The sequence below is a fragment of the Pan troglodytes genome, chromosome 15 (genome assembly GCF_028858775.2).
Source record: "Pan troglodytes isolate AG18354 chromosome 15, NHGRI_mPanTro3-v2.0_pri, whole genome shotgun sequence".
Classification (NCBI taxonomy): domain Eukaryota; kingdom Metazoa; phylum Chordata; class Mammalia; order Primates; family Hominidae; genus Pan; species Pan troglodytes.
Window position 1 is genome coordinate 97169353 of NC_072413.2, and position 25966 is coordinate 97195318.

The 25966-nt window shown below is 49.8% G+C and overlaps 1 protein-coding gene across 4 annotated transcripts in view; it reads right to left on the minus strand.

Annotated features, from left to right (window-relative positions):
- Positions 1–2572: 2572 nt before the first annotated feature.
- BCL11B (BCL11 transcription factor B) overlaps positions 2573–25966 on the minus strand; it is a 103017-nt gene continuing 79623 nt past the window's right edge. For all 4 annotated transcript variants that reach the window (XM_009428436.5, XM_009428435.5, XM_003314517.6 and 1 more), the window contains one exon: positions 2573–9481. In XM_009428436.5, coding sequence (XP_009426711.1) covers positions 7437–9481 — 2045 coding nt within the window. In that variant the 3' untranslated portion in view covers positions 2573–7436. The remainder of the gene's footprint in view (positions 9482–25966) is intronic.

Here is a 25966-nt window from a genome sequence, read left to right on the forward strand (position 1 = left end):
CACCCGGCTCAGTCTTTGCTTTAGGGATTAAAGCGACTTCCAAGCTCAACCTCTTTTGACTTCTTTGGGGCATCCTATATGGTCTGTAACCAGGATCCCATAAAACCATTTTGAAGATTATGCAGGGCAGGCAATTAGTGACTAAGGCTTCATTTGCGCACAAGAAAGTCAGAATTTTTATCTTCCCTAGCTCAAAAGTTACGTGAGACTCATTCTATATTTCCATCACATTAACATTAAAAAAGAAACCCAACAAGTTCTATTCATCTAGTTTTATCGACGAAGCAGACAGGGAGGTTTTCTAGTTTTAATTGCCCCAAACCACAATTGGGAGTGCTTGGAAAACATGGGGACCTTGTGGCTCGCACGGTGGCTGCAGACTCCAAGTCAGAGCCAACAGTAACGTGGGATTTTCTGTTCTTGAGAATCCATCCTCCTCGCCCTGATTTTTGTAACCTGAACAGCAAACATTTCTGACATGACCTTTCCCATCAAATCTTGTGACTCTGTGCACATGTGGCACTCTCATCAGGGTCCAGCTGTTCAAAGGCAGAATGGTTCCTTCCCAACTACCTTAACTCTCCATTTTACAGATGGGGAAACTGAGGTCCAGAAAAAGGAAGGGACTGACCTAAGGTCACAGAGCTGGTTACAGACCAGACAATGGTGAGAACTGAAGTGAGCTTTTCCTTTGTCCCATAGGTAATCACCAAGTTTGGCCAGAAGTATGAATGACAGGTATTCATGAGTGTTAACTCCCTCCTCCCAAGCAATTCTTGGTACTCAACCTAGGAGTTTGTTCCCCATCTCCCCGAGATGAGCATATCCTGCTGTATTCCAGCCAGAAAGTAACTGAGCATTTCAGTTCTGCTATTTGCCTAGTTTTCTGGGTGGGAAAGACAGACACATTAAGGTTTGGCCAGGCACGGTGGGAGGATTGCTTGAGGCCAGGAGGTTGAGTTTGAGATTAGCCTGGGCAACATAGACAGACCTCATCTCTACAAACAACAAAAAAATAGAAAAAAATTAGTGGGCATACTGGCACACACCTGTAGTCCCATCTACTTCGGGAATTTGAAGCAGGAAGATTACTTGAGCCCAGGAGGTTGAGGCTGCAGTGAGCTGTAATTGCACCATTGTACTCCAGCCTGGGCAACAGAGAAAGACCCTGTCTCAAAAATAAAAATAAAAATAAAAAATAAAAAATAAAAAGGCCCAAATATCTGTGTTTTAAAGCCCACTGGGGAAAAGACTTGGAGCCCAGGACCTATGGAAAAGAGAATTTTCTCTCTGGGAATTCTTATTCCTTAAGGCCCTAGAAAGTAAGGCAAGTGTCCCAAATAACCATCAGCTCCATTTCTTGTGCTGGAGTTCAAACCCCACTTCCTGTCCAGTGGCCTTGGGAGAACAATGGCTTGTGTGGGGTGAAGACAGGACATAGAAGAACGTGCCGCCCTTCTTTTTCTTCTCATCTCTGTGAGCAGAGAGCCCACAAATCACCTTAGCAAGCATGGCTTGGTATTTTCATTCTTGTAAAGTCCCTTTATGAAGATTCTTGGGCTGCCTGAATTCTTGGTACCTGGTTCACATCAGTGCCCAATGATAGTTTGCAGAAGTGGTATAAGCAGATTGTTCTTTGTCCCTTTAAGAACAGAAAACATAGAAAAAGAATGGTCAAAAACCCAGTGGGCCCTTTGTTCCTTCATGCTCAGGGGTGGACTCTGCCTCTCTCTTGCTTACATGGAGAAGACCAAAGGTGCCTTCATGCCTCAGTGTGACTGGAACCCAACAGCCCTGCCTCCTTCCACCCCATCTTGTTGGCTGCTCCAGGCCCAACACCGGGAAACACCGAATTAAAGCTACTTCATTCTGCAAGGCCTGATTTTGATCATCTCCAGTGAAAGTTTCCTCAAATCTGTTAACATCCAGCACATGGGACGGGAAGGATATCCTCCCGTGTGATTTTGTTAAAACTCATTCATGAGTTTTAACAAAATTCATCAACCTCATTTTATAAATGGGAAAACCAAGGGGACCTGCCCAAGGGCACAGAATCATTTAGACTCTTGGGGCAGGGTCTCCTTCTCCCTGAATTTTGATCCCCCCATGGCTCACAACAGCTCTCCCTGGGTATTGAGAAAATGGGAGCTGAATTAGGCTCAACTTGAGTCTAATCATTCCTAGCCAAGTGTATTTTCTTTTCAACTACTTGTTCACAAGCTCAGTTGGATAGGAGAATCACCTGGATCATTTTCAAAAATGCTGATACTGGGACCTGCCTCCAGAGATTCTGACAGAATTGGTCTGGGATGTCTCCCGGGCCCTGAGATTTTTGAAAGCTCCCAGAAGATTCCCATGTGCAACTGGGCTGAGAACCACTGTTCTAGATCACACTGCTGCACAGGAGCTAAGAGAACTATAGGGCTCTCGTGCTGTGATTTCCTGTCATCCTCTCGATGGGCTTAAAGATTTGGGTCAGGAAGAAAATGGAGAAAGACCTTCAATTTGCCCTTGGAAATAAGCTGTCCATCCCCCACCTTTAAAAGACACAGAAAAGGACAAGGTTTGGAGATCAAGTTAAATGTCCAATTTATTTTTATAACTTGAAACCAGAACAAACTTGGTTTTGAACAAGCGTACAAATGAAATGGCAGACACATGCTGAACTCAACATTGTGACATTAAGGAAAAAAAGAGGCCCAAAATCTTGTACAGAGAATAAAGGAACAATAAATATTTTACTAAGCCATATTGAAATGACCTCCTGTCATCTCAACATTTTATCCATAATAAAAAAAAGTGCCTGTTTCTTAAACAGAGCACAAATACCAAGCAATAATAAATAGTTCCAAACTTGTAGTAAAAGACAAAACCTCCAAGTAAACAACAAAAGCTCATACAATAAGTAATAGAAAAGGTAATAAAAATATTTTGCCTTGCCAGTACAAATGCAAACAACTTAAATCAATGGGACTTTGCTTTGCAGGGCTGAGTTACAAGGAGCACCAAAATCACGAGTTTGCCTGTGTTCCACGAGACCTTCGGCTGACGGTTACTTAGGACCGGGATGAAAGGCTGATTTCCTTACTTTTCACATTTTGCTTAGAGTAATTCAGTCTCCTTCTCTCCCCATGAAAGACCCTCTAATGGCAAGTGGCGGGTTCCAATTGGGGGCAACTTTGAACAAAGTTGTGGCAGTGCGGAAACCGGCCTGAGGTCGGCTGGGTCACCCATGCTAGAGGCCTCTCTCTCAGGATCATCTGCTTCCGTGTTGGTTTTTTAAACACAAAACAGAAGCAAAATTCTCTCTTCTCTGCAGTCACAGAGACACACAATGCCTGTGCTTTGGGATGGCTTAGTCCTGGCAATCTGGTAAGCTGGTGAGCACTGGCTAGCTGTTATGACTACAGGAGGACCAACCTGGAGGCACTCTAGGACCTCAGTGGGGCCTCCAAAGGCAACAGCAGCCCCTGGATCTGCAGGTAGGAAACTGCAGTAGGAAACTGAAATCTCAGCTTTCTCTCCCATTCCCTCCCCCCTTTTTTTAACTTTGCAAAGGTAAGTGGCAAGGAGGAAAGAGTGCATCGAACAGAAAAGCTTCTGCATTTGGTAAGGAATTGCCCAAAAGGATGCTTGGTTATACTTTCATAACCTGAAATAATGGTTTCTTACATTTCCTGAAATAAAAAATGGCTTCCTGATATTGGTATTTTATTTAAAAATGCATTATTCCCTCATCCAAAAGACCACCACTTTATCTTAAAGCTACTTGGCTTTACAAAAAATAAAAATAAAATAGAGGATTAGGGGAGGAGCAGATAGGAAGAAAAGAAATTAAATAAAAAATGAAAGAAAAAAAAAGGACCAATGGAGGATGAAGGATGGAGAGGAAACGCAGGGGAAGGAGAGAGAACGAGATATGGAAAGGCACCAAATTCATCCCAGGCCCTCGCATTCGGAAACTGACGGAATGTAGGTTTCAGAGAGCAAAGCAGCAAAGCAGGGAAGAAAGACAAGAGGCCAACACTCTCCATGGCACGAAAGGTCCTGGCTGTGATGGAGTCTCCTTCCTGAAATCCAATTTGTACCGGTCTCAACAGCAGGTCACTTCACCCGGACCCAGCTGAATCACCAGCTCCTTTTATGATATTTGTGTTTGTTTCACAATTTCTCAAGGACTAAAGCAGCTCAGTTTGCGTTGCTTTCTGCCGGTAAGGGCGGGAGAGGTGGTGGTGGTGACCGCCACAGGAGTGATGGTAGAGAGGGAAGATGTTCTCTCGCTCTCTCTCCTCTACATCTGACATCTTAGAGATGGCCTCTTAGAGAAAGGGAGGACAATGAGGAATGTTACTGACATCTTTACAAAAACTGATTTTTTTCCACTCAACACAAATAATTTCCCATCCGGTCTGCTGTGGCCACACCAAGGAGCCTTGATGCAAGGTTCGGGGCGTTCAGAGAGAAGCCCAACACGAACGGTTCTCTGTGTAGGCCAATTCCGACAAAAAATATATACAACTAAATGATTTGTGAACCAAAGCATTTAACTACTTCCTTTTGTTTCTTTTTCTCAAAGGTTGTCAAACAACCCTTTTTCTCCTGTACAATAGGACTTAACATACAAATGGTTTTTTTTTTTTTGCAATATTTTATCCTGCCAAATTAAAAAAATATATTATGGCAGCCTGTTTGTTTTTGTTTTTTTTTTTCTTTTTATTTCCAAATTCACTAACAAAAAGGTACATTAAATCCCTTTAAAAGGACAAGCTTACAGTTAAAAAATTACGAGCTCCAGTAAAAATACAGCAAGTGCCTACATCATATGAACCAACCAATATATCCATTCCAGAGGGTGGCGGGAAGAGAAAAATAAGTACAGGTCAGAAATGTGATTTTTTTTTTTCTGCAAAGCAATAACAATATTAAGCACTTTTTTTCTACATACTTTTTCTACATGGTGTAGCAATCCCCTTTGAATCCCCAAATACAAGTTTCTATACATTTTTTTGAAATAAAAATTCAACACCCAAGGCAGAAAAAAATTTACTAAAACTCCGACTTTACAGTTACTGTAACAAGAACAAATTTATAGACCCACCATTTAAATTTTACTGCAACATTTTCAAGGAAAAGAAAAGGGTATTTTTTTTCTTGTTTTGTAAAATGCCCAGGCATTCTCGATTATTACAAATACTGGTCCACTTTTACAGTAATCAAGAAATTTTAATATATATAATATATACTAAAACCCCGTCACCAAAAGAAAACAATATACACGCGGCCACTGTGGCATTTTTGTATAACCTATTAAGCAAACTTTGAAAAGAAAAGATCGCTCCAACACACATACACACAATTTTTTTTTTAGCCTTGTATGTACCCAATACTGTAAACGTATTTTTAAGACAGAGTGCACTAAATTTAACTTTAGAAAAAATTAGCCGTTGTTCCTGAATTGTTTTTGTTTTGCTTTTCATTCAACGATATCAACTTGTAACTTGTGTCACTTGAGTTTTAATTCAGCAGTAAATCATCTCCACTCCATATCTAAGCAGCGTTGTCCCAAAAACAAAAGGGGCTGAGGATAATTCAGCTAATGGATGTCCAAGGTTGTGCTGGGTTTATTTCTTCATTTGATTGGGTCTTATGGCATTTCATATCCTCTATCTTCAACCAGAATTTTTTTTTTTTTTTTACTTAAAGTAAATGTGGCTTTGTTAGTTTCTAAAGAATGTACTTTTCTTGTTTTACTTTTTTAAAAAGTCTTTTCATTTCAAAAAAAAAGTTTTGCATTTGTCTCAAGAGACTCAAATAGGAAGATCAGTTTTCAAGGCACTCACATCAAATTGAATGGCAGTAGAAAAACTGTCCTATAAATTATTATTTTATTTTGTTCTTTATAGTGCCAGTATTGTGAATGCCACGCTTAGCAATACTGACACTCAATCTCAGCTGTCCCTTACAGTTTAACCCACCTCTGGGCCAAAGAGAAGAATATGCTGCAATTTCTTGTTTAGAAGCCATTTAATTTAAATGCAAACAAAAGCTTTAAAGTGCGGGTCAACAGAATTCAAATGTCTAATCTTAACAGTTCAATATTTAGTACCTTCCAACCTAATGAGATAGGAAAAAAAAAAAAAAAAAAAACCTGGGAAGTAGCGCTGGGCACCTTCTGATGGAACTCATCCCCTGCTTTTTCAGTAAAAGAGAATAGAAATTTGCAAGATCCCCACCCCACCCATCCCTACAATATCATCAGTGTGCATTAAATGAGAGAACACTAACTTCAATTAATTAGGGCATTCGTCCGCTTGGGAAATGATGGATGACCCCTTGCAGCAACATAGGATTTGAGATTTATGTGGTGGGGGTGATTTAAAAAAAGAGAGAAGCCGTCAAGCCAGAAAACGCCTAAAAGAACACCGCTAGTTTCTTCCTGTGTCACTGCAGGCCACCCCATCTCCCCAAAAAGGTACCCTCAGCCCATTTTATGTAGCCTAATCTACAGCGAATAGCAGCCATGGCACCCCAGGGCACACCAACAGGATAGTATCTGCTGGTCATGCACAACCTCAGAATGCTGTCGGGCCATTTCCCAGAGGAGCCCTCCAAAAACCCTATCTCTGGCGGCGCTGAGTCTGTGGGGTGCCTCCCCCAGCACCACCACTCAAGGTTTCCCTTATGTAATATGAAAGCCGAAATCAACACAGAAAAGGCCGCTTGACTCGGGACGACATGAGTGCTACATCTCCATTCCAGTTCTGAAACAAAGTGCTACGACTTGAAAGATTGTTATCCGCTGTACATCCACACCCCCCACCCCAAAAACAAAAACCAAAAAAAAAAATTAAAAAATAATTAAAAAAAAAACTGCATGCCACTTTTTATTTCAGGACAAAAAAAAGGAAGGAATGAAAAAGTAAACAACTTTAAAAGTCATTTGAGTGTTGGCTTCTTCACAAGAAATTACACATGCTTAGCTTAAATTTCAAAAAAGCAGCACCACCCCTCCCCCCAAATTATAATTTAAAAGATATGCTTCCCCTCTAACATTGCTTGCGAGTCATTGCTCAGGCTACTACCGGGTTTTAAAAAAAAAAATAAAGAAGGGATGGATACCCAACAAAATCTCTTAAAGGAATTCAAACAGAAAAAATAATAATAAAAAGTACCTGCACATGCCAAAAAAATTACAAAACCCAATAAATACAGAAATTATTGCACAGTTAAAAGGCTCCACAATTTGTACTGCCTTAATCAACCCTCGGGTTTCCATAGGACTTCGCAGACACAGGTTAGGTTGGAGTGCCGCCTCCCCTGGGCCCCGGGGACACGCGGGGTGCGGGGTGGCGGTGACACGGAGGCAAGTCAGGTCAGCATTCTCTCGGTTGGCAACGGTTCCACTGTACAGGTGCGGGGCGCCGGGGCCCGCGCGCTTAGCTCCTCTCGGCCTGCTCGATTTTGACGTCGTTAGTCAGCAAGTGCTCGCCGTGCCACTTTTTCATGTGTTTCTCCAGGGTGCTGTAGACGCTGAAGGGCATCTGGCAGATGTCGCAGCGGTACACCTCCTTGCCGATCTGCCCGTGCGTCTTCATGTGGCGCGTGAGCTTGCTGCTCTGCGCGCACGCGTAGTTGCACAGCTCGCACTTGTAAGGCCGCTCGCCGGTGTGGCTCCGCCGGTGCACCGTCAAGTTGCTGCAGTTCTTGAACACCTTGCCGCAGTACTCGCACGTGTCGCTGCGGCGGCCCTCCTTGGAGCTGGGCCGCCCGGGGCCCGGGCCGCCCAGGTGCGGGGTGCTGCCCCCGCTGGCCGTGCCGCTGCGGCCCGAGAGGCCGCCGTCCAGCAGGTCCCCGGGCGGCGTGGAGAAGCGCAGGCTGCCGTTCTCGGACGAGTGCTCGGACGACGTGGCGAAGGGCGACTGTCGTGCGTCCGTGAAGCCCAGGAAGGGGTCCTTCATGAAGTGCCGCGACGCCGCGTAGCCCACCAGCCACTGCGAGTACACGTTCTCGGACGGGATGAGCGCGGCGGGCGGCAGCTCCAGGTCCTTCTCCACCTTGATGCGCTTGGCGGAGCTGTTGAGCCCGGGGCTGGGCAGCGGCGCGGGCTTGCGCGGGAAGAGCCCGGGGAAGGGCTCGGTGCCTGGCGCGAAGCCGCCCCCGCGCCCGTTGACCGCGCCGCCCGCGCCCGCGTCCCCGCAGCCGCCCGCGTCGTCGTCGTCGCCCGCGTCCCCGCCGCCCGCCGCACGCTTCAGGAAGGCGCCGCGCTTCTGCTTGTCGGCCAGGAGCTCGCCGTACTGCGGCAGTGCGCCTAGGCCCACGTTCTCCATGACCTTGCCCAGCACCAGCGCCTTCTCGTCAGCCAGCGCCTTGGCCGCGCCGCCCCCCGCGCCCGGGACCCCGGGCACCCCACCACCGCCGTTCTCGCGGTTGCGGCTCAGCTCCGAGTCCATGCTGAAGCTCGACTCGGGCCGGCTCTCGTTCTCCAGTAGCAGCTCCTCCTCCTCCTCCTCCTCCTCCTCGTCCTCCTCCTCCGGCTCGTGGCCCAGCGACGGGTCGCTCTCGTGGTGGCGGAAGTCGCCGTCGGCCGCCTTGAGGCCCTCGCCCGCCAGCTCGCTGGTGCCGGGCTCGGGGGAGCTGGCGGCCGAGAGCCCGTCGTCGGAGCGGCCGGCCAGCGAGCCGGCCTTGTGCATGTGCGTCTTCATGTGGCGCTTGAGCTTGCTGGCCTGCGAGCACGCGTGGTCGCACAGCTGGCACTTGTAGGGCTTCTCGCCCGTGTGACTGCGCCGGTGCACGATGAGATTGCTCTGGAACTTGAAGGTCTTGCCGCAGAACTCGCACGACTTGCTCTTGGCCGGCGGCTGCGGGGGCGGCGTGCCGCCAGGGGGCATGGGCGGCAGCGGCGGCGTGCTCAGGAACGGGGACTTGGGGCTGGGCTGGAAGGGGTTCAGGAGCCGGTGCATAGGGTTGCCGCGGCCCGGGGACACGGGCGGCGGCGTGGAGCTGTTGCCCGCCAGCTCGCGGAGCCGCCGCGAGAAGTCCATGGCGGGCGAGTCGATGGCCATGGGGTTCAGGCGCATGACTCGGTCGAAGGCACTGGGGTGCTGGGCGACGAGCCCCATCTCCTCGGCACTGAGGCGGTGCGGGTCCAGGTGGTGGCGCGGCGGGGGACTGAAGAGAGGCGGCGTGCCCGGCAGGCGGCCCTCGCCGAAGCCCGGGTGGTCCCGCAGGATGGGGCCCGTCATGCGCAGCAGGTTGAAGGGGTTGCTGTCGCCCAGGAAATTCATGAGCGGGGACTGCGCCACGGCCTCCGGCCCGAGCGGCGGCGGGATGGTGAGCCGCGGCGTGAGCGAGCTGCTGGCCGGCCCGGGCTCCAGGTAGATGCGGAAGCCGTGCGTGTTCTGCGCGTGCTGCAGCAGGAACCACGCGCTGTTGAAGGGCTGCTTGCATGTTGTGCAAATGTAGCTGGAAGGCTCATCTTTACCTGGGGAAACACACGGACAGAAAGGCAGAGACAGCGTGAGAAGCGGCAGCGGGGCGCGGGCACCGCAGGGCCACTGGCCTGGGGGACGCGGCCCGGGCTGATCCGGGATCCCAGTGCCCTGCCTCACAGGGGCTGCAGGGCCGCTTGCAAGCAGGCCCGGCCTTGTCTCCTCCTGGCTGGGGGGCCGAAGACGCAGGGTCTGTGGGCGGGCCGCCCTGGCCACCCGGGCGCCAGCGACTTACTTCAATTGTGTAAGACCCGCCTTGCTCCCCCAAAGGAAAGGGATTCTGATCTCCATTACCTCCGAGGCCACGGGAGATCGTGTTTGTGAGAATACCATCCAGTAGTAGGAATTCTGTCAAGGCTGGACTGTGTAACAGCCCTGGCAAATGCCAGCCCTCCAGGATGCTCCACACCCGAAACCATCTAGGCCAGGGCTTCTCAGTCAAGGCACTACTGACATTTACATCCTAATTCTTTGGGCGGTGGGGGCTGTCCTGCGCATTGCAGGATGTTTAGCAACATCCTCTGCCTGCACCCACTAGATAGATGCCAGGAGCATCCACCTCCGCCAGTTGCGAGGACCAAAAGTGTCTCCAGGCCTTGCCAAATCTTCCCAGGGAGGGGGGCAAGATCACCGACCCCTTTGAGAACAACCAATTCTGATAATATTTGATTCCAGGGAGTTGTACAGAAACACAAATCAAACTGTACTATCCTGCAAACTTTTTTTTTTTTTTAAGAGAAATAGCTGCAGTACCTCTGCAACATTTGCGATTTTTAGCTATAGGAAATTCTCGTGTTTCCTACACCACCGTCTGTGCAGAAAGCACTGTACACCTGAATATGGATTCGTAGGAACAGAAGAAATTTAACATGCTGTGAAGACCCGCTACTACTGTGACAGCTGCCCCCACCCTGTGTCCTCACACACACGCCCAAACACCGCTTGGAATTCCACCTCCAGACCCTAGGGAAGGCGGGGGCACACTGGCCTAAATGAGTCTTTCAAAGTCCTCTGCCAGAATACTAAGCAATGAAAGAACATCCTCACATCTGACAGGGCAGTCAGGATGAACAGTGGCAAATGCTGATGTGTTAGCAACTGGCTCTGGTGACACGGGCAGCAAATTGTAGCGAACACTCGTGGTATGCAGCCAAAACGTCATCGTCTGTGTCCATCACTGAGACAATCACAAAATGGAGGCTGAACATTTCCTCCGGAACCCATCCTGCAAGTGCCCTCCTGCACCTGGGGGTGAAGCTCGCCGCTTTTCCAGTATGTACCTCTCCTAATGCTCTGCATAAAAGAGACGGTGCAGACAGGACCCATCTTCCAGCATTGCACTCACTAGCTGGGGATGCAAGAGGAACAAGAATCCCAGCTCAGATCCAGCAGAAGACATGGCATGCGAGATCCTGAAAGATCCCTTTTGTTTTCTCAAACTTTCATCTACCTGGAAGATTTTAACACAGATGCTAAAGTACAGGAGCAACAAGCTCTGGTGAAGTCAAACGTGCAAATGAATGACCCTTCCCGATATCGGTAAGTTGCCATGGGAAGTGGAGAAAACAGTCCCCTGTCTCACCCTCTCCACCAATCGATTACAGGCCTTCTGAAATCCTAGGCAGACAGCATTTTTGTTTTCCACCCACTAATTATGTTTCTGGAAGGCTGCACTCTTAGCAGTGTTTATACGCACATAAACTTTCGTTTGGAAACCATCTTTTAAAAATCGAGTGACTCGGGGACCAAATACCCTGAATTCCATCCAAGGGCTTCAGTCTTGAGTGTGGCCTGTGCCTCTGCCTGAAACTGGACTTGCCAGTTTCTGAGGGGCTGGGACCTCCCCAAGACATCCCATGCCTGCAGCATCACAGAAGGCTTCGTGCTGTCCGAGGGGCAGGGTGGAGACTCCCCCCGCGACCTCAGAACCAGTTGGCCCAGGACACCAACACTAGAAACCGAGCCACGCCGTTACAAGTTTGGCATTACATAGGGATTCTTTCCCTCTCCTCTCCCATTCTGTGTGTTTGGTGATGAGAAGACAGTGGTAGGGAGGACAGAAATGAAAAAGGAATTCTGAAGTTCGGCCTCATCCCTCTTTTAAAAACAGCTCAAGGAGCGCCTCTGAGGCTGTCTTCTTTCTCCAGGGTGTCTGGGTCATTTCCCTCTCTTAGTCATCCAGGTAACTCAGTTCTCCCATGAAAGAGCCCCTGAGGGGAAACCTCCCCACCTAAGATAGGGCAGGGATGCCTTCCCAAGGCCCTGGGTGGCCGCGATTCTCCCTGTAAGGCCACCCCAACACCACAGCCCTCCTGCTCTGTGCACTCTCAGCAAACAGAGGAAGTGCCCAGCTTCCCTGGTTCTGTCCTACACTTATTAGTGATTGTACTTGGGGAACAGCACGCCTTAGCTCAGACAGCCTCATAGGAGAGCTGGCCAGAAGCCATATTTAGACGACTCCTCACACCGTTTTTGGGAACAAGGCAGAATAAATAAGTAATAAAAAAAGAAGCTAGATAAACGTCCTTTTCTGACACAGGAGCTAATAACACAAATGAAGTGCCCCTTCCTGCAGGGTTATAGATCTTCAAATTAAAGATCGTTCCTGTACCCTGCACCGCCCTTCAGCCACTCTAATTAATCAATTCACAGCTTTCCGTCGCTTTAGTTCCTCATGTTTTCAAGTCAGGCCACCTCCCTTCCCCCAATCTCTTTTTCATCATCTCTGTTTCCCTGGGAAGTGCTCCAAAGCACTTCCTGTTTCTTGATCTGGGTGGCCACAGATTTTCTAGAAAGTTCCGTGGCTGGTGAGGAAAGAACATGGCTATCAGAGGAAAATGCAGAGCGCTTAGGCAGGCCAGCAGTGAAGGTGGCTCTACAGCCGAAATGGCCAAGTCACAGGTTTTTCAACTCAAAAGGGCAGTTACTGGAAGTCAGGTAGCTACAAGTGCTAAAGAGCTCAAGTGTTTCCACTTCTTGTTTGTTTGTTTTAAATGCTTCTGGCTGGGCACGGTGGCTCACGCCTGTAATCCCAGCACTTTGGGAGGCCGAAGCGGGCGGATCACTTGAGGTCAGGAGTTCAAGACCAGCCTGGCCAACATGATGAAACCCCATCTCTGCTAAAAATACAAAAATTAGCCGGGTGTGGTGGCATATGCCTATAATCCCAGCTACTCAGGAGGCTGAGGCAGGAGAATCGCTTGAACCCGGGAGATGGAAGTGGCAGTGAGCTGAGATCGAACCACTGCACTCCAGCCTGGGCGACAGAATGAGAATCCATCTTAAAAAAAAAAAAAAAAAAAAAAAGCTTCTAAAACTAACTTGGAGCAACATAGGGAGGGCATTACCTGTCCGTAATTCACCATCAGGTGAGAAGAGCAATGTTTATTCATCAGGCTGGATTTCAGGGCCACCTGTCCTGCCTGGGAAGCTCTTACTGGACCCATGTCCGTGAACCGCTTTGGTTCCAATACTTCCCTCTGCACAATGGCAAGATTTCACTTCAGGCGATGGCCTCCAGTGCAGGATCTGAAGCCTTCCGATATCCTAAAAATCACCCAGCCCTCAGAGGCCCACCCTAGACAACTTTCTTTCCAGTCCCCCCTCCCTCCTTTTTTTAATAAAATGTTCATTTCCTTATTATCACTCCATGGTTATCTCTTGCCCAGAAGTAGCCCTGAGCATGAGGCTTGCTCACTTTTAGAAATGGAACAATGTCAGAAAGTCTTTGAAGAGCCACTCAGAACATTTTTCTATTTGAAAACTCGCTAAATATTTTAAACACATGGCACACAGTCTCGGACGGCTCATTTTTAAGTGCAGCAAAAGACCCCTGGTGAGCAGGCTGCTTCTGACTGGGGGCTGGCCCACTCCCCTTCCCAGGACCAGATGTTTCCTGGCTGTCACCCCCCTCCAGAAACTGAGGGCCACCTGCCCACAGGTGAGCTGGAGGCTGCACTGTGGAGAGGGGTGACAACTTTATGCTAGCGGCCCAGACAGGCTGCTGAGATTCCCACTGATAGGTCAAGGTCTAGATTATTTAGAAGCGATTTGCCCAGCAACATCAAACCTGGCCTACAGACCTAGAAACGTCAGCTACACTTTGCTCACTAAGTCACGGTTGGCGACTCAGACCCAGGGCCTCGTCTTCCCTTGCTTCTTTCCATCCTTCTTCCTTTCTCAGACATTTTTTGTATCCACTGACAGAAACCCACACTGGATCTTCTTTGCTCCACTGGCTCTAGACAGAGCCCCGGGACATCTTTCTCAAATGCAATACCCTGGGTCATGAGAACCCTGGACAACAGCAGTGCGTCCATACCCCTCTGCCTTGGTGTTCGCAGAAGGAGGAATTCAGTCAATTCATTTAACCTCTCTGAGGCTTGACTTCCTCATCAGTAGAATGGGAATAATATACCTGGCTCCAGAGAGGGCTGGGGAGACCGAATGAGCTCCTGTATGTGGGCACAGCCTATAAATCGCACATGGCTATGCAGGCGTTACGATGGGGTTTGCACGTTTTGTTTTTTTATTATCCATCCTTGTACCTGGTCATGGATGTTTCAGGGATGACTTTCAGTATAACTCCAGCAATAATGAAACCCTGGAGGACATTTAATGCAGCTTGCCTCATGCATTAGAGGTTCCAGGGAAGCAGAAACTTGCAAACATTGAGGAAACATCGTTTTTTATTATGATGCTTGGGAACCGACGTGCAGCTGGACTCCTGCAATGAAATGTGACTCTCCCTCTGCCATTAGGCTTTTTTATGAGCATTTAAATAATTGTTCCTCCTTATTAAGCTGGCTACTCTAATAATACCAATAAAGGTATCAGAGATGTTCAATAAAAAACACACCTTTAATTGAAATTATTATCCAATGAAAAGGCCATAATTGATAGGGGTTCTCCTAAGGCCAAGTGATACCAAAGGGAAGGGCATTCCTGCCTGGGTGAGATTTAGTGGCCCACTGCTGTTCGAGAAGGAGCAGCAAGGAGACTCCCTCTCGACTCAAGCAGGGCCCAGGGTGATATCCTGAGGTTGGGGGGCTAAAGTAAGAACTGGGTTCTGGCTTTACAGGCCCCTCTACAGCTTGCAAAACATTTTACACTGGGCGTGGCATTTCCCATGCAGTCACTCACACCATCTTTTCTCACTGTGGCCTCAAGGGGGGCCAGGCGAAAACTGCATCCCAGCTGGCACGTGAGCAAACTGATGTTCAGAGAAGCAAAGTGGCACGGCCAGAAAGGGGCAGGCCACGCTCCTCCTCAGGCTTCCCGACCCCTGAGCAGGGCTCCAGCCCCGCCTCGGCACACAGCACCACCTGAGGCATTTATCGTCAGGGCCTGTTTCACAATGAAAATGGCCATGAAGGAGGTTCTCCCACCACGCTGTGAGTGTCCTCCCAGTGGAAGGCACTGATGATGTCTGACTGGAACCCGGTCAGGTCCACCACAGGCCTTGACCCTGGAGAGGAGAAGGGGAGACGTTTCACAGAGCGAGCAAGTGAGCCTGCTGGGTATGACACGTCACTGGGGACCTCGTGAGGCAGACACCGAAGTGGCCAAATCCAGGGATGGGAAACCAGATCCCAGGGCCCCCTGTGGCAGCTCCCTTCCCCGCTCTGGACTTCAGCGTACCCAGTACCCAAGGAGATGGCTGGTTTCACCGGCCAACCACTCAGTCCGCCTCCAGAATCCGTCTGCTAAAGATGCCGTCTCCACAGTTCCAAAATGATCGTAATTATCAGTGTTATCCCTCAGATGTGTAGCTTCCTTATTCATTTAAAAACTATCCTCTTTCATGACGTCAGAAAGGAGATGTCCATTGGGCACCGCAGGGGTCTATTTAAGTTTCGTGTCTATATCATTCTGGGCACAGCCATCTGCAGAATTGATAACCATCCCTGCCTGTTCCAAATGCATTCCGTGAAACCTCAGCTCTCTCCAAGACAAAGGCGGAACTGGGGAAATAACACTCACAGTGGTAACAAGAAAGCTTTATGAAATCCTTACCACCTGCCAGGCCTGAGCTAAGCACACCAAGGACCTCACATGCTGCTCCAACAACCCCTGCAGTACCCACTGTCATGATGACCATTTTACAGATGAAGAAACTGAGGACGGGAAGAGATAGGGGATCCGCCTGGGGCTGCACAGCTGCCCACGGTAAAGCCTGTGCTCTTGTTATGCTGTTCTGATAAACGCTGGGTCAGAAGAGCAGCAGACACACTCTGGGCAGGGATGGGGCTAGCTACCTGGGCCTCAGTATTTTACCTTTCATTTCAGCCCACGTACTAACAAAAATGTCCAGATGTGTTGCTTTTGGCTAGAATTGCAGTAACTCCATGAAATCATGCTGATTATCTCATGGCAAAAATAATAGATGCCATTTAGAAGAGAAAAACCTTTCAAAGCAAGCGGCCCACTGAGGGGTGTAAGTGCTGATGGTAACAGCAGTGGTACTATGACCAATAAGACATGGTCTCCTCTGGTGGTAATGTGCTGAGCCAGCCTCTAGCTAAGAAAGCCACTGCCCCCACACCAAGGCCTGTGGTAGACATTGCCAGTTCATCCCCGCACTCTCCCTCCAGGCCTTGGACTCCGCTTTAACCCCAGCCTCCAAGCAGTCATTGCCAAATAAAGCATGCCTGCACCTCTTTGCCATCCCTGGATCTCAGTAGATGTAAATCCAGTAAATGTGGGATCAAAATAGATTGGGCTGAATGAGCTTGGTAGCACTGTGTGTTCTGCTGAGAACTTAGTCTACATCTGACTTTCATTAATTCACTGAACAAACAGGATCTGGGCCCCCTTCATCTGCTAGGTACTATGCTGGTAGCTAAGGGTGCAGCTCACACTCCAGGGGGAGACAGGGAACCCCCAGTAACCACTCCATTATTTAATGCAAATTATGAGTGACGCTAGGAGAAGTTCAGGGTGCTGGGAGAGAGAAGAATTCAAGGGCTTGACTCAACTTGGGGGTTCAGAACCCACATGATGCCAGACCTACCCACATCACCTCATTTAGACCCCACCTAACTCTACACACGGTGACCACTGACCGAAGAAATAAGGGAAGCCCAGAGAACTTGGACAAGTTGCTCAAGAAGAAATTAGTGACCTTAGCTTATTTATTTAAAATTCATCTTCCAGACTCCAAGCTCCTTGAGGACAGGGACTGCGCTGGTCTTGGGGACTGCTTGGACACCAGCCTGCAACATGGTGACTCACACAAAGTTGCACTTCAGGACTGCCAGCGGCCGAGACATCCGACAGACCAGGAGTCTTCTCAGCCTCCTGCCAGCACGAGCCATGTTCCTTTCAGACCCACTTCAAAGCCCAGACACTTCGGCCAAGTTGCTGGACATCACAGGGCTTCAGGGTCCTCATCCACACAGGGAAAACAATACCTGCCTTCCTGGGTCGTTCGCTGTAGGATGAGGGCTCGTCGTGGTAAAATACCCCAAATAGGGACCCACATACAGTAGGCACTGGGTACACGGGAGGTGACAGAGACTGGAACTTGGGACTTTCTCTGCGTTTTCTCATGGTCAGCGTTCCTGAAGTCCCACCAAGACAAGGACCAGACCTGGGAGGACACGGCAACTCCACAGTCCACATGCCGCCCTCCACACCGGGCCCCCTCCAGACAGCAGGGCTCCACTCAGCACTCTCAACAAAGGGCCTCTCTTCCCCAGCAGAGAACACACCCAGCACTGCCCCCACCCTGAAGCTGGCTGCATCCCAACCACCAAAGCATGCCAGAATCCCAGGGGACTACACACAGAACCAAGACAGTATGCCACCACCTCTGCTACCACCCACCCCAGAACCAGGGACAGATCTTCCCAAATCACAGAGCTGGTGGGGCCTCCCTGATACCCAGGACGATGTATCAGGCACCCCAGCCTTTGGGATCCGGTCCCACTTGCTGCCTGCCTTTTGCACACACCCATGAGTTGCCCACTCGCCCTCTCGGTGCCTCCCTTTGGGCAGCGCATTTTCACACCTCCATGCCCTTGCTGGTGCCATTCCTGCTTCTTGGAATACCTGCCGTTTATTCTCTCCCCATAAAATATCTTTTCAGATCCAGCCCAAGTCTAATCCCCTCAGCATTCCACAGCATTGTATTTAGATCTGCTTCATACTGATCACCATACTGAACTGTCATCTTTTGTCTTTGACCTTGGTGTGTTCAGCATGGCTACAGCCTGCACGTGCCAATGTTGGCCTTTTGCTCTCAGGTGGATGCTCACAGCCACTTTGGAAAGTGGGTTTTAACCCAGGTTCTCTAGAGAAAAGAAACTAAGTCTCATCACAGTTGAGTGAGGGGCCCCAGGTCACAGGGCTGGTAAGTGGCAGAGTCAAGATGCACACCCGGGTCCGTGTGACCCCAGAGCCTGTGCTGGGTCCAGACTCACAACTGGCTGCCCCTCACACAGGGATGGCAGACCCTGCGGTGACCAGCCCTGGGAAGGAGCCTGAACCAGCCTTGTGCAATCATTCCGCCTGCACCCGGGATTGCCAGCAAGCCAGCCTGGGAGGCCAAGCTGAGGCCTTTGAGGGCAGGAAATGTCCCAGAAGAAAGAGGCTGCACACAGCGAGAAAACCTCGCTCACCCCATAGTGTTGGGTGACCGTCCACTTACCCTCATGGGACCCCTGCATCAGAGGTGAGCTGTGCGGCTTCATCTGCCTGGACTTAATTCAGGCTTTGAGAAAAATCCTAGGAAGCTGGGCCTACACCCCTCAAACAAAGAGCCCCAGCATTCCCCTTGACAGCCAGATTTGCACAAAAACGCCAGTGAGTCTTGCTTTCCTCCCTCAGGGTCATAGGTGGGGGTCAGGGAGTGGGAGTGGGTTAAACTGTAGACACAGAGAATTGTCAGACAAAGCAGAAACCTCAAGTGACTTTTGAGCACCTGGGGAGGAGGCAGGCAGCAAAACTACATGATGAGGACGGGCGCGGTGGCTCACGCCTGGAATCCCAGCACTTTAGTAGGCCAAGGTGGGCGGATCACCTGAGGTCAGGAGTTGGAGACCAGCCTGGCCAACATGGTGAAACCCCATCTCTACTAAAAATACAAAAATTAGCTGGGCATGGTGGCACGCACCTATAATCCCAGCTACTCAGGAGGCTGAGGCAGGAGAATTGCTTGAACCCAGGAGGCGGAGGTTGCGGTGAGCTGAGATCACACCACTGCACTCCAGCCTGGGTGACAAAGTGAGACTCTGCCTTAAAAAAAAAAGAAAAAAAAAACTATATGACCAGTAATGTTCAAGCCGGACACAGAGAACCGGAGGTGCCCAGGCCAAGGAGGGAAAGGTCCGCAAGGTAGGGAGCTGTGTGAGCACACTCAAGGTGCAGGGCGCTGGGCCACGCGACGCAGAAAGCAGCTCTGTTTGCTATAGAATGAGGCAGGTCGGGGGAAATGGGAAATGCAACCGGAGAGGCAAATATATACCCAAGAGCATTCCACAAAAGGGGTCTCCATCCAGTGCAGGCCTGGCTCATTCCACAGGGCTGTCCTCACTCCCGCACACTCGCCCTCCTGACCCAGGGTAAGTGTTAGGTGTGCAGAAGACACCCTGCTCCCGAGGTGCTTTCCCAGGGAAGCCCTGGAAGAGTATCAGGATGACCCAAGACCTCACCGCATCTGGCAACCCAGAAATGGTATCGTTACAGCAAGAAATGAGAGCACGGCTTCACCGTCAACTTCTCAACAACATTTATTCACTTGTTCCTTCCTCCCTTCCTTCACAGATACACGATGTGTCCACTCTGTGCCAGGACCTATGCCAAGAGGAGGGACACACAAAGAAATGAAGGTCTGTCCTCATGGAGCCCAAAGTCTAGAGCAAGAGGCCAATGACTCCAGGAACATCTAGGCAGGGTTCAGGCCACTCAGTCACTACTGAAGGGTGTGCCAAGCAGTGTGGAACCCAGAGGAGGGAGAGGCTGACATCCTGGGGGGACCAGGAAAGATTCTCCGAGGAAGAGACCCTGGTGTTCATTCAGAAGGGAAAATAAGAGTGCATCATGCACAGTGGCTCACGCCTGTAATCCCAGCACTTTGGGAGGCTGAGGAAGGTGGATCACCTGAGGTCAGGAGTTTGAGACCAGCCTGGCCAACACGGTGAAACCTCGTCTCTACTAAAAATACAAAAATTAGCCAGGCATGGTGGCAGGTGCCTGTAGTCCCAGCTACTCGGGAGGCTGAGGCAGGAGAATTGGTTGAACCTGGGAGGCAGAGGTTGCAGTGAGATGAGGTCACACCACTGCACTCCAGCCTGGGTGATGGAACAAGACTCCGTCTCAAAAAAAAGTGCATCATGCAGAGAAGGGAGGGAAAGGGCATGCCTGGCAGAGGTACTGCATGCCCAAAGGCGGAGGTGGGACTCCAGACTCAAAGAAAGGAAGAACTAAAGGTGAAATTGAAAAGGGGGAGGTTCTGAAAACACACAAGAAACTTAGCTGGATATAGAGCAAATTCCATTGCTGTAAATCCCATCATAGTGAAAACTTTCCTATTTTGTCCATGAAAAATTTCAAGCCCACACTCAAGGCCTACTCAAGTCAAGAACTGTTCAGTATAAGGGAAAATCTCAATATAACAAAAGGATGCAGGTGAACCCTTCAGAGGACCACCCTTCCCAAGCTGCGAAACCATAAGGTATAAAGGAATGAAACTTAAAATCCAGTCTATGAAGATCACTAGCAAGGAAGGTGGCTTCTATGTTACCCTCTCCAGCAGGAGTTCAACGATTCCAGCAAGCCTCACATCTGAATACCCTAGGCCTGTGAATCCACCTTCAGAAACAAGACAGTCCAGGCTGTCGGTCGAACAGGGAAGTATTAAAACTGAACTATGGCTGCATGCACCCGAGATTTCCCAAAACAGTCTGTGTTTCAACTGTTCAATTCTTTGGTTAGCCCAGGTGTGCAGTTTCAGGCTCAGGAAACAGCCACCCAACCCCAAAATAAAGCAACATTGCCAGCCACAGGGGTATCACGGAACAGGGTGAAAACAGTGGTGTCTGTCAGTAAGATGGAAGAGCCGGGGCAGGACGCACAGAGCAATTTTCCATGTGGCAAGTCATCTGCAGCATTTGTGAAAAACTACAGCACATTCCTAGAGGTTGTCTTTAGAGGTCCCCCCTTCGGATAAGGCACTGAAATCCACTGGAAATAATAAAGAATGCGTTGTCAGAGTCCCTTGAAATCTGCTTTCTGTGAACTTCCCTGAAAAGGGCCTACGCTGTTCCGGTGGGTTTTGGTGGGCTGATAGCTGAGCTCACTTTGATGGTGATGTTCCCCCACGCCGCCCAACATGAGAGTTTTCTGAAAGGATTCTAGAACTCTGGGGACAGGAATTTTGCAGAGAATGTGAAAGAGAAGCACACAGCAAACCATCCTTATCATTTAATGGACAAATAAAGAGGGAGTTAGGAGATAAACAGGCAAAAAAAAAAAAAAAGCCAGGAGTCGGCTGCAGGTGTGTGAGCGGGGACCAGTGTGTAGCTGTTTCTCACTCACACGTGGGATCTCAGTCTCCCCAGAAGCACCCCATGCAGGCCTTCCTCCTCCTCCTCCTCCTCCTCCTCCTGGAGACAGGAAGTCTCCCCTCTCCATAATTCACGACTTCCTTCACCAGGCAAGCCTCCATCTTTCCTTTCTTTAAATCCACAAAAAATCTCGACATTCCACCCCAAGAAGTATGGCAGAGCAGTAAATCTCATTTTAATGGAGTGTACGTTTAGCTCCAAGGAGATAATTGACGTTATGGAGAGCCTCAACACCGAGTTATATAGGTTAGCTAATGCAGAGGGGACTCATTACTGACACACTACAAACAAGTAGTAATATATGTATATTGTTCTGAGTGGCGTTAGAGCAAAAGTGTTCCGGTCCGCGGGGATTGATAAAGCACAAGAAAACAGCAGATATGCACTTGTAAATTTGTCTCATTTGTCTCTGAAGTTAAAGGTTATTCCCTTGTTCTGAATTTGTAATAAAAACATGCTAGCCCAGGGTTTGTGGAGAATGTTTGAATATTTAAATTGTGTATAATGATAGGCAATTATAGGGTAAAAAACTGGACCTTATGAATGGGGGGAACACTGTTTGGATCACCAAGTGTTTTCTTTTATCTTTAATGCATTTTGCAAGTAATTTCCCCCCAGTGGGGTTCAGAGACCATTACCCAGTCCCACAACCACTAACCAGTAACTAACCAAGCTTGGGTTTGCCCGGGTGGATAGGCTCTTTTCCTTCTTTTTTCTTTTCCTTTCTTTTGTTAGTTTTGTTTCCTTCGATATGCAGAATACATCTCTCCAACCAATGGCTGGCCTGGGGCTGGGGCTGGGGCTGGGGCCGGGGCTGGGGCTAGGGCTGAAACCGTGGCCTCTGTCCCCAGCAGGTCAGTTCGTCTTTCTGGGGAAGGACAAGGCTGGCCATAGGGAGAGGTCTGAGGGGCAGGGTGTGAATTTCCTCTGCCCCCGCAGTGGGCTCCCTTCTCCCCAACCCTCTCCCGGGAGGAGGGCCAGGGGCTGGTGGGGAGCCCCAGCTGTGCCACCGGCTTGGGGCGGGGGGTGGCGCTGCGGCTCCCGCGGCTGGAGCCCAGGTGCCCGCCTGGCCGAGTCCGCTGTCGGCCCAGGTTAACCAACTGCAGTGCTAGAGTAACTCCAGCCAGCTTGTCACCGAGCACAAAAGTCATCAGCCAGTGAATGTTCTTTTCTGCACCACAATTAAGACGAATCAATACGACGTGCCACAAATGGTATTTTACTCTCAATAAGAACTCGAGCTGAGTTTATTCAGAATATTTTAGCGCTTCCCCGGGGGATTTTGGGCCGACGCAGATGGCAAATAAAGTACTCAGCCTAAGGCTACAGCACATTATGGTAATTCTAATGTCAGATGTACTTTAATATACAGCTCTATTTAATCACCCCATTATTTCACATTTCCATATGAAAAACCTGCGGCACTTCTGCGGAGCTTTGCCTCTGCCACCGTGCCAAGCTTCCTCCAGCCGCTGCTGGCTGCCGGGACGTGGTCATCTCGCCAGGCACAGCCTGACACTACCGAAGTTTCCGGGTGCCCGGATGCGCAGCCGAGCTGCCTGGTGCCGCTAGAACATCAGAGGACTCTAAGATGCACCGAACGCCACCATGGGCGGTTATGGAAGAGAAAAGCTGCACGCACACTACATGCACACACACATGCAAGTTCACAAAATGCAGGGGGATGTGTGCGTCCACGTGGGCACACACGCACACCCACACACACAGTGTGCAGGAGAGAAACTAATGTCGACAAGGAGTTACACCCACGCTCCTAACACGGCCCTCTCCAGACACCAACACCCCAGCATGGCGGCTACTGGGTCAGCAGCTGGATCCAATCACAACGCTGGCTCCAGCCTGCGGCCCCAGCAGCTGTGCCCATTGGTTCTCCCAGGACTGCCCCCCACCCCATGAGGGCAGGATAAAGGCATCATCCACACCAAGGGGCAGAAGGAGGCCAGGCTGATGACAAAGCCAGAGGGGAGTGCACGAGGTAGAGCGGGGGATGAGAAGGGCTGGGAAACTGCTGCCCACACGGTGTGGGAGCACCTGGAGCAAGAAGGCCCCCAAGATGACCCTTATCGGGGACTATGGGCACTAGGGAATGTGAAGCCTAGAGGTCCAGGCCCAGGGGAGGTGGAGTTCTGTGAATTCCAAGTGGCAGGAGCACCTCAAGGCTGGCTGGGCTGGCCCGCAGAAGCAGGGGTGTGGGCCGAGCCCAGGAAATCACTCTCAAGGCACTCCAAGAAGCCCAGCACAGCACCTGCTGACAATCCAATTCTAGATTTCCCAAAGACGGGTTTTGCTGATGGATGCAATGACACCTGGCACCTGACCCTACTGGGTGTCCCAATAATGAGCCAACATTTAAAGCCACATAACATGATTCACAGAAACAGTTACAGCATGTCTTTAAAACAAGGCACTTGGGCCAGGCGCGGTGGCTCACGCCTGTAATCCCAGCACTTTGGGAGGCCAAAGCGGGCAGATCACGAGGTCAGGAGATCAAGACCATCCTGGCTAATACAGTGAAACCCCGTCTCTACTAAAAATACAAAAAAACTAGCCGGGCGTGGTAGCATGCGCCTGTAGTCCCAGCTACCTGGGAGGCTGAGGCAGGAGAATCGCTTGAACCCGGGAAGTGGAGGTTGCAGTGAGCCGAGATGGCACCACTGCACTCCAGCCTGGGCGACAGAGCGAGACTTCGTCTCAAATAGAAATAAATAAATACTAATTTTTTTAAAAAGGCACTTGCCTGTGCCTTTGTTTTGTTTTGTTTTCTAAGTGAAGTCCCATTCCTAACAATGGGGAAAAAAATCTCTAAGGGAAGGAGGGAAGAGGAAGGAAGGAAAGGAGGGAGGAAGGGCAGTAAAACTGAGAAAGTTCCAACACACACTGCCAAAACCACTGGCAAATTTCTCAAAAGCATCCATTCACCAATAAGGCTATCAGTAAGCTAATTCTAGAAAGAAGAGTTGTTCTAAAGCTCGGCATGGGAAATATTTCAGAGAAAAACTGCTCGACTGTTTGAAGGTACAGATGTCTGACCTACCTGGCCATTCCAACTCCTACAGGTGCAACTGTGACAGACAGCTCACCACCTCCACTCCCACTGCCCGCTTCGGCCACATGGGGGGGTCACCCTCAAATTAGGGTCATCCTGTTACTTCTTTTTAAAATATGCTTTGGGGGTAAAATCTAACAATGGGAATTCAGTCCCAATTTTCAAGGAAGGCCTTTGATTCCACTCTTTTATTATTGGTTATTCTTGAACCTCAAAATAGACACTAATATTCCCCCAGGTCTTTTCCAGGTTGTTGTCAGTTAGAAAAAAACAGCCTAGGACAGTGGTTCTCAACTGAGGGTTGTTTTGCCCCTCCAGGAAACCTGCAGCAATATTTGGAGATATTTGTGATTGTCAAGACTGAAGGGGCTTGGGCTTGGGGTGCTACTGGCATCTAGTGGGGAGAGGCCAGGGATGCCACTGCACATCTACGATGCACAGGACATCTCCCCAACAAAGGATGAGCCAGTCCACATAGCAACTGTCCCAAAAGTGGGCAGCCCTGGGCCACACCCGTCAACTTAAACACTGGCTTCCTTGTGGGGACTGCCCCAAAATCTAAAAAAAAAAAAATAGACTGAAAGAGAAAGTGGGGAGTCAGGAAGAGAGTGGGAAAGGGAGAAAGAGGTGGAGAGAATTGAAAAGACAGAGAGAAGAGGAGGGGCCCACACCATCTACTTCTCTGGCAATAAAGAAACTGTGGAATCCCAGTCAATTTCATCATTGTAGAAATCATTTGAATTCCAGAGTTGCCTGGAGCTGAGAATCCGGGGCTCCTAGGGAGCTCCGCGCCTCGTGAAGGGGGAAGGCAGCCTGAAATGGCAGAGGGGGCAGGGGGACTGCATTTGTCAGCACCCCCCTGCCCGCAGCCCTCCACCAAAAAAAAAAAAAAAAAATGCTCCGAGTGACTTCCCTCCAGAGCTGGGCTTGGCCACTAAGGCAGGGATGTCAGGGGCTGCCCTAGATTTGGTGGCTCAGCTGTGAGCCCTGCAACAGCGGCTGCAGGAGATGAAAAACAAATATATACTTCCTGAAGTCAAAGAGATAAAAATACAATTTCTGCTGCGTATGCCACTCTTTCACGCAGCATCAACACTTATGTGGGGTGACGGGGGGAGGAGGATGACCATGCAAGCTTAAGTGATTTTTTTAAAAAACACGATCCAGAGAGATTACATAAAAAGTACAATTAAGGGACGCTCAGAATCCCGAGGCCTTCAAGAACGTGCTAGCTCCGGAATATTTTTAGAACAATCACTGGAGTGATTCTTCTTAGTTGTAGAAACACTCCAAATCAGAAAGTCAATTTTTCCTCTATTTGCAGCAGTGCTGGCTCCACTGGACGGAATGCGTGTGTTTTGCTTGGCGGCTGTTCATAATACTGTCTTGGCAGCGTTTCCTTGGAGCGCACACGGTGAACCTGGCTCTCGCATACAGTAGCACTTTCATTTTAAGCGCCCCAGCCACGCTTCCCTAATAACAGCCTGGGAACTGCAAAACCCCTGTAAGCCCAGCCCTTTAAATGGGGAACAGAGCAGGGCTTTCGGGGCCCCGCTGGCCACAATAGGGACTGTAAACTGGGGCTGGTGCTTTCAATCAAGAAACGTGGCTCTCGTTAGAAGGCGGAAAATAAAACAATGCCGGCACGTTCTGGAGACCACAGCGCGCTACCTTTCACCTCATCCTCGCCACACACACACAGGCCCAGCCCCGCTGCCTCCTCTACCCTCCTGCTGTCCTGCCAGGTACCAGGTGTACCAGACCGGCTGAAGTTTGGATGGGAAGGGACATGGCAACTTGGGAACCACACTGGGGCTGGGGCTGTGGGCCAGAAAGATCTGATT